This window comes from Raphanus sativus, unplaced genomic scaffold (assembly GCF_000801105.2).
Source record: "Raphanus sativus cultivar WK10039 unplaced genomic scaffold, ASM80110v3 Scaffold4091, whole genome shotgun sequence".
NCBI classification, from domain to species: domain Eukaryota; kingdom Viridiplantae; phylum Streptophyta; class Magnoliopsida; order Brassicales; family Brassicaceae; genus Raphanus; species Raphanus sativus.
The window spans coordinates 1-8,556 of NW_026619394.1; the positions used below are offsets into that span (position 1 = coordinate 1).

Here is an 8,556-nt window from a genome sequence, read left to right on the forward strand (position 1 = left end):
TAGCAGGCTATATACTACATGTATAAATTAACATATCTTTCACTTTTGTAAATATAATAATATATTGTATAAAATGAATAAACATATAAAATACTGCTAAAATAAAATTCAGTTTTGAAAGGCGGGTAAAAAGTTAACATAAATTAAATAAAATATAATTGTCATATATGTTTTTATGCACATATTAATATGTTTAATAACAAAATACAAATACAATAAAATAAATATATAATAAAAAGCAAAAAATACATATAATAGTTTAAACAATTGATTACTTACAACATGCAAACTATACACTATTGTATTTGAAATAGCTTTATAAATATTTAATATATAATTAAATTAAAAAATTGAAAATGTATAATACTAATAATCTAGAGTAATATATATATGCATATAAAATTGAAAATAAAATCCGCACGGTTGTGCGGGTCGAAATCTAGTGTAATTGTTAAAACGACATATTTGGTCGAAATCAGTGTGATTGTTAAAACGGCAGATTTGTACGGTGTTCTTTTAGGATGAATGAAAAATGTTAACTACATAATTTCATTAAACTGAGAGATTTTTTTATGCATAACATATAATTTTTTCGTGTACCTAAATGTATTATATGCATTAGTTTAGTTTGCATTGTTAACAGGATCAATATTTTCACACGTATTCATCAATCATTTTTCTTTCTTTTTAGTAATAAAATCAACTCGTTTCTCTCCCTTGAGATGCACATTTTCTAAACAAGTTGAGTTTTATTATCGATTGACACGATTTTCTAAGCATTGACTTCTGTAATTTTTGTATACAAATAAAATCAACTCGTTTCTCACGCATGAGATTATACGTTCTTTTAAGAAAGTTAAGTTAGTTTATTTGATGTATTACTCTATATATAATAAAACCCTGAAATCTAGGTGCATCAAGAGATTAAAACCAAAAATGAATCTAAAATCAGAGCTGAATGATCTAGAGGAATTGACCTCAAATGCGAAGCAAATACAAGACGATATGTTGGAAGAGATACTAAGAGTTAGTGCGAACACAGAGTATCTTCGACCCTTTCTTCATGGGAGCTCTCATAAAGAGCTTTTCAAGAAGAACGTACCGGTGGTGACCTATGAAGATGTTAAGCCTTATATTGAGCGCGTGGCTAATGGAGAACCCTCAGATGTCATTTCGGGCGAACCTATTACTCATTTTTTCAGAAGGTATACGCTGTCAAATTACAAATAGTAGTTTTAGTAAATGATGATCAACTAGCTCTTGAAAAAAAATAGTGACATTTTGTGACCTTATGTGTGTTTAGTTCTGGAACTACGGGAGGAAAACAAAAGATCTTCCCTGTTAACAACAAGTATTATCAGAAGAGGATATTTAGCGAAGATCTACGCTGCTCTATTTTATCCAAGTAACTCTTCACATATTAAATATTTTATCCAAGTAACTCTTCGCGAACCTCTCTATTCTCAAAAAAAAAGAAATGTATTTGTTCCTTCCATCCCAAGGAATCATAATGAGCGATTTCTTTTACCGGTTTATAGGCATATCAATGGCGTCGTGGACGGAAAGGTGATAGCATTTCTTAACACTAGAAAATTGTCCAGAACTCCCTCTGGTCTACCTGTTGGTCCTGTAATTACGAGCTTCCTAGTGAGCGAATATTTCAAGAACTGGTCATCCAAACGTTACACCAGCCCTGACGAAGTCATATCATGTACTGACAGCAAACAGAGTACTTACTGTCATTTTCTTTGTGCTCTTGTCCAGAGAGAGGAGGTTGTGAGTATTTTTGTTCCATTTGCTTGTGCGTTAGTCCAAGCAATCAAATTTCTTGAAACTCACTGGAAAGACTTGTGTAACGATATTCGATCTGGTCATGTTAGCGAGTGGATTACCGACCTTGGTTGCAGAGACTCTGTCTCCGTCATGCTTGGAGTACCAAATCCTGAATTAGCAGATCAGATTGAACGTGAATGCTGTCGTCAGACATCATGGGAAGGTATCATCACACGTCTATGGCCTAACATCAAATTCATTCATAGCGTAGTTACAGGACAGATGAGTCAGTTCATTCCAGTTTTGGAGTTCTACTCCAACAAATTGCCTCTCGTCTCCATGAGCTATTCTGCTTCTGAAACATTGTTAGGGATCAATGTGAATCCCCTATGCAAACCACAAGACGTTTCTTATACATTTTTGCCCAACATGTCCTACTTCGAGTTCCTACCTCTTGATGAAGGAAACAATGCTGAAGTAGTTGATCTCGTGGACGTCAAGTTAGGTCACTTTTATGACCCCTTGGTCACAAATCATTTCGGTGAGTTGTATACATTTAACATTAATATCATCTCTCACCTATATTATCAACACTAATCATTTTTTTTAAATATATTACACTAATCATTTTCAGTTATTATTGTTTCTAGGGTTATACAGATATAGAATGGGAGATATTCTACAGGTGACTGGATTTTACAATAAAACACCTCAGTTTAGATTTGTACGCAGAAAGGATACGGTTATAAGCGTCCATGTGGAGAAAACAACAGAAGAAGATATAGCAAATGCGATGAATCGTGTGACAGCAGTACTTGACTCTGAAGGTTTAATATTGATGGGATTCACATGCAAACCTGATATCTCCACCTTCCCAGGTCATTATGTTTTTTACTTGGAGCTCAAAGCCAAAAACTCTGATAGCATTGTTAAGCTTGATAACAGTGTAATGGTCAAGTGTTGCTGTGTAATGGAGAAATCATTTAATGCTCTCTATAGAAAATTTAGGAGAGAGTATGAGAGCATCGGAGCGCTAGAGATAAGGGTGACGAAGCAAGGAAGGTTTGATTCTCTCATGGAATATTTCATCTCCCAGGGTGCTTCTGCGTCTCAGTACAAGACACCACTATGCATAAAATCCCCTCAAGGTTTAGCAATTCTTGAAGACAGAGTTATTGCTCAGTTTTTCAGTGACAAATCCCCTCCTCTCTGATCAGATATGAATAGCCAAGGGACAAAGCAATTCATGAGTGAGTTTGGTTTATGTTTCTTGGAGAACTTTTTGGTTTTGTGTGCAAGTGTGTGTGGTCTGTGTGTTATGTTAATTTTAAATCTGTCTAGTTGTTAAATAAACGAAGCAATTTTTTATTTGGAATGAATGTTAAATTGTATTCATAAAAAAAAAAAATGTTTGTGTTACATGAAGTGCAGCGTTGTTTAAAAAATAATTTGGAAACTATAGACTGCAACTAACTATCTAGTACTAAACCAGAACCAAAGAGCCCAACAACATCTCAATGTATATTCATCTCAACCAAACGCCTCTTTTAGTATATATATAGTTGCACGAAATGGTTTGAACTTGTATCATCACAACGAACTCCCCCACCACTTAATTTCGTTCCCTGAGAGAACTTAGCGAGAGAGCACAGAAAGAAGAGAAGTCAAGAAGAAGGTTGAAGAAAGAAGGATGATGATGATGACAATGGAAAACGAGTTTCAAGACCGTAACAACCTGAACATCAACGACATTGATCTCTCTCTCCTCCGCCTTTCCTCCCCACCTTACGACCACTCTCGCTCCTCCTTCTCCGCCGCCGCTTCTCCTCCTGATATCAGCCCCTTGAAACGCTCGTCCCCTGTTTCAGACGAATCCGATCAGCACAAACGCAGGAGACTCTCCCTCCAACTCCAAGACCCGATCTTTATCACGTCTCCTCTTCGCTCCACTTACCAGGAAACCCATTCTTCCTCAGTCAACGACCCGACCCACGTACGCTCTGTTCCGGAGAAGCAAGAAACGTCGCCGTTGTATGATTCCGAGAGTCTTGAAGAAACAGAGGTTGGTTGTGTTATATAATCAAGAAACTTGGACTCTCTTCTGGTTTTCAACTAGTAATAAAGAGTCTTCGTTTGGTTGTTTACTGATAAAAAGAAACTGAGGATGAAGAGGGTTAACAATCACGTGGAGGAGATCACTCACGAAGAAGAGACTAACTATGAGGTTTTGCTTTGTTTGTATCTTATGCTTATCATTTTAGTGACTTCAAATGATTAATGGGGAATTTCATGTCAGACGCAGCAGCACGAGGAAGAGGAAGATTGTGGAGAAGGGATGAGGATAGAGAGATGTGGAGATGGGTTTGTGATAAGATTGAAGTGTAGATGCAAGCTAGCTTACAGGGTTCTCTTCTCTGATCATCACCTCTACTTCAAGTCTCTCTAAGCCTTCATCATTTTAGTTTCTAGTATCTCCCAATCTCTCTCTCATTTTGTTGTAACGCTTTTTTTTTTTTTCTTATTTGTTCGGTTGGACTATGAAAACATTTGTTAAAGGAGGTTACAACTTTTTTTTTTATGTGATGTGATTTGGGTCAACGTCAACGTCAACGTCAACGTCAACGTCAACGTCAAAATCTTATTTACTACTTATGTGGCATCTCTGAATTAACAAAAAGAGATAGTACTAGTAGGCCTGCCTTGATTCGATACCCTTGTTTGAGAATCTCTGATGCGCGTAATAAGCTTCTGCACGCGTTTTCACGCGCCGACAAATCGTCTTTCTTTATTCCGCCGTAGTCACCACAAGCTGATCCCACCTTCATCATCTTCCTGCTTCCGCAACAACGTCAGTCTCTTCTCTCCTCTCTCTCTCTCTTCCCTTCTCTCTCTTAAAAACGTTTCCTTTTCCTCTTTGTTCTCCCAGAATTGCTCTGTTATGTCCGGACATAATAAAATGGAACAGTTTGATCTCTCTTCCAACACTGTGATTGATCATCCTCCAGCTCTCACTGATAAAATAACCCTAACCCGTGACGCGGGTCCTTCCAAATTTCAGGTCTTTCCCTCTCTCTCTCTCTCTCTCTATAGGTCAAAGTTTTCTTCTTTCACAAAGCTTTTAAGTATGTTTTTATTTTTGGTGTCTGCGACTTGTGCAGGTGATTGCAGACTTTGATGGGACTTTAACGAGATACAGAGTCAATGGAATTCGAGGCCAGAGTATGTTTCATCTCACATTTAATCTTTATCTCTCTACTCATCATCAGTCAAAAAGCTGAAACCAAACTACTCTGTTTTTGTAAAGGCAGTCATGGCATCTTGCAGCAAGGAAACGCTGATTACGATGCTAAGAGGGAAGCATTGTATGAACACTATCATCCTCTTGAGTTCTCTCCTCTCATTCCCCTCCATGACAAAACCAAACTCATGGAACAATGGTATGGTACTCTCTCTTTCTTACCAATCACATAACATTTTCCTTTTGTCTTTTCATCAATTGTTGTTTTTTTTTTCCCTCTACCAGGTGGAGTAAAACTCATGATCTTCTCATTGAGGGAGGTTTAACATGTGATGCAATCAAGGAATCTGTTGCTAGTTCCTCCATAGCTTTTAGAGATGGTGTGGTTGAACTGTTTGAGTTTTTGGAGGTAAAAAAAGAATCAAAAAAACTCATGGTTGCTGTTATTATATTAATTAGCTTTTTTGTGTATATTAACCAGTCTAACTCTGTTCGCCATTTGATCCAGGAAAAGGATATCCCAGTTTTGATTTTTTCAGCAGGACTTGCTGATGTTATTGAAGAGGTGACTCTCTCAAGACTATTACCAAATGAGACTTATCTACTCCTATAATAATGAATATGCTTTTTACTACAGGTTTTGAGGCAGAAACTTCATAGAACATTCAAGAATGTAAAGATTGTGTCAAACAGGATGGTGTTTGATAATGATGGTCGTCTCGTCTCTTTTAAAGGTATACATTTTGGTGTATGTTAGCTAGACACATGTTCTACTTTGTTGTCAATCGAATAATTATAAGGAAACGACTAAGCATTTGATTATAATATAAGTTGTCGCAAACCATGAAGTGCAGTTTCTTTACCTCTTAACATTACAGGAAAGCTGATTCACGTGCTAAACAAGAACGAACACGCTTTAGACATGGCTGCTCCACTTCACGACAACCTCGGTATTGACATTGGTGTGGAAGATGAAGAGAATGCGTACGTGAAACAAAGAACAAACGTTTTGCTTCTAGGAGATCATTTGGGGGATCTGAGGATGTCTGATGGTTTGAATTACGAGTCTCGAGTATCTATTGGATTCCTGTGAGTTTCTCTTTTTTGTTTCGTTTCTACCTTTTCTGGCTCTGTTTTTTTTTTTGGTCTCCTCTCACTATTTTATTTTCCAGGAATGATAACGTTGAGAAGAGTCTTGAAAGCTACCGTGAGGCCTTTGATATTGTTTATCTTGTAAGTCGCATCCGCATTCTATGTTTGAACATAACCTGATAATTTGCTAATAGAGATTTTGGTTGTTTCTTTGTGGGTCTAACCAGAATGATGCACCTATGTGGGGAGCGTTGGAGCTTGTTTCTCAGTTATTTCCAACAGAAGCGAGTTGACCCCAATGAGTGCAAGACTCTTTCTTCAGTTGACTTGATCGAAACAATATTTTTACTAGAAGTTCTGTGTGGTTTGCTTCATACTTTTAAAGGATAAAAGGATCATTTATTGGGAGAGCTATAGCCAGATCTTAACAAGCGAAAGTGCTCTCAAACTCACTCTCAAACTCACTGATACAGAGTCAACAATTATATGCCTGTCAGCTAATAAATTCAAATTTTTATCATTGTTATTTGATTAAACGAAAGTCAAAAAGTATAATGTAACATCCCCAAAAGTAAAGAAAATTAAAAGAAGCAATTTGGTAGTGTAAACCAATTGATGCCCTCTTTTATGTAAAACATAGACTAGAGAACAAAATGTAATATGTAAGGTACTATAGCCTCTACAAAGATATAAAAGATTCACATCCTGAAGATGGTTTTGTCCTCTAAAACATATTATAGCATCTGAATCTATCAGTCGCCGGTCACAAAAGACTTCTGCTCGTAGTACTTCTTCTCACTAGCTTCCTTTTTCAAATTACGTTTCTGTATTCACACAGGAAAGACATTGACTGAGACGTTGGTCAGAGTGAAGCAACAAGAAGATAGATTAGAAAGAAAGGAAGGAAACTTGCCTGATAAGCTTCATGGTTTGCTACAATCCTCTTGATTATGGTGGAAGTTGAGATATCAAGAGGGCTTTCTAGTACTTCGAATATGCCCATGCTTTTTGGTACTGCATACGGATTATCTTCCTCCTGTCAAACCATTCAACAAGAATCTTGAGAAAATCCAGCTCTTTGTATTCTACCTTATATATATAAATCTTGTTTTACCTTTTGAAAATCATCGCTCTCTGCTACTGTCCCATGAACCACTTTCCAAATGTTAAATGTCGTGATCTGCAATATCCAAATCACTGTCAAAAATTAGCTTTTCATGAAAGCCATTTATCTTATTGTTAAGTCAAGAGCAGAGAAACTCACCGTATCTTTTGACACTTCCCATGGGGCACCAATTATCACCTCGTCTACATAGCGGCATGCCAAAACACTTAAGCTTCTTTCATGGAGATTCATGATTGGGTGTTGCGCTCCTCTTTTACCACTGCACATCAACGTATAACAAGCACCAATTTGGTCCAATGAATTTAAGCAGAGACGCAATTATGCAAATCTAATCCAGGAGGAGGACAGTAAGTATCTACTTATGCCTAAAACTAACATCACCAATTTTTTTTTTGTCAACACTCAGACACCAACTATATTGATAAGCCACCATAACAACTGCCAGGACAGGAAAAGACAATCACTATAAAGATAACTGCCAAAAATGAGCAATTTTCTAACCTGACAGTCTGGTCATTATGGATTCCAACAAGAAGAAAGTCCCCAAGCTCTCGAGCACGCCTGAGAATCTGTAAGAATTAAATAATCAAGACAAAGAATCAACAACATTGGCAGAATAAAACTGGAGGGTCGCTCAGTAATGTTTGTCGGCACCAAGTTAACTTAATGTACCTCAACATGGCCAGCATGGAAAAGATCAAAAGCACCATCTATGTAAATTATGCGTGCATCAGGTCCTGGCCCCTGTGACAATAAGCATGTAGTTTCGATCAACCCCAGATACAAAATGAGAAGAGTAAAGGTGAATCAATCAAGGAATATAATCTTAAGTTAAATCTAGCGGGCATAAACTGACATAGGCGATATAAAGAAAGGGTTGAATATAGATAAGCAGATAAAAAGTATCCAATTGATTGGTGAAATGGTCATAGAAAGGGTTGAACTAATTATGTTTCAGAAGGTAAGAACCAAGAGTAAACCACCAGACAGTGTTCACACAGTGATAATGAAAGCTGCTACACGTTATCTTTAACAATTAAAACAACTGAGAAAAAGAGGCAAGAACCACTTGCATAGTTATTAGAAATCATGAGTTATGCACCTGTTCAACCTATTATATCACTAAGCAACATATAGATCTACAACTCCAAAGATCTAAATTATCTGCCTGAGTAAGCTAAACACGTAGAAACACAACAAAAAAAGAAGATGTCTTTAAGAATTGCACACCTTGCCATTGGAGAACTGAACGATCCTGCGGGAAGTAGGAAGAAAGTGTGAGACGCGAGTACCAGCAGAAGAAGCTCCGTCCTCAAACCTCGGGCTA

General features: G+C 37.1%; 4 protein-coding genes across 4 annotated transcripts; 3 read left to right on the forward strand and 1 right to left on the reverse strand.

Moving 5' to 3' along the window:
- Window positions 1–859: 859 nt before the first annotated feature.
- Window positions 860–3,232, forward strand: LOC130507148 (4-substituted benzoates-glutamate ligase GH3.12-like). Its single transcript, XM_057001858.1, has 4 exons — window positions 860–1,205; window positions 1,304–1,405; window positions 1,539–2,314; window positions 2,424–3,232. The coding sequence occupies exons 1-4, from the start codon at window positions 874–876 to the stop codon at window positions 2,984–2,986; spliced, it is 1,773 nt and encodes a 590-aa protein (XP_056857838.1). The 5' UTR covers window positions 860–873; the 3' UTR covers window positions 2,987–3,232.
- A 158-nt stretch (window positions 3,233–3,390) lies between these two features.
- LOC130507149 (uncharacterized) lies at window positions 3,391–4,279 on the forward strand. The gene is made up of 3 exons (XM_057001859.1): window positions 3,391–3,835; window positions 3,929–3,997; window positions 4,070–4,279. The coding sequence occupies exons 1-3, from the start codon at window positions 3,464–3,466 to the stop codon at window positions 4,217–4,219; spliced, it is 591 nt and encodes a 196-aa protein (XP_056857839.1). The 5' UTR covers window positions 3,391–3,463; the 3' UTR covers window positions 4,220–4,279.
- A 169-nt stretch (window positions 4,280–4,448) lies between these two features.
- LOC130507146 (uncharacterized) lies at window positions 4,449–6,540 on the forward strand. The gene is made up of 10 exons (XM_057001856.1): window positions 4,449–4,621; window positions 4,700–4,831; window positions 4,932–4,992; window positions 5,078–5,210; window positions 5,297–5,420; window positions 5,520–5,576; window positions 5,649–5,745; window positions 5,890–6,100; window positions 6,184–6,244; window positions 6,331–6,540. The coding sequence occupies exons 1-10, from the start codon at window positions 4,505–4,507 to the stop codon at window positions 6,394–6,396; spliced, it is 1,059 nt and encodes a 352-aa protein (XP_056857836.1). The 5' UTR covers window positions 4,449–4,504; the 3' UTR covers window positions 6,397–6,540.
- A 64-nt stretch (window positions 6,541–6,604) lies between these two features.
- Window positions 6,605–8,552, reverse strand: LOC130507147 (ethanolamine-phosphate cytidylyltransferase-like; the record flags this gene model as incomplete). The annotated part of the gene is made up of 7 exons (XM_057001857.1): window positions 6,605–6,927; window positions 7,017–7,139; window positions 7,218–7,283; window positions 7,368–7,488; window positions 7,731–7,798; window positions 7,902–7,973; window positions 8,460–8,552. Coding segments are annotated over 7 exons (615 nt in total), but the record flags the coding sequence as incomplete, so codon positions are not given.
- Between the last annotated feature and the right edge of the window lie 4 nt (window positions 8,553–8,556).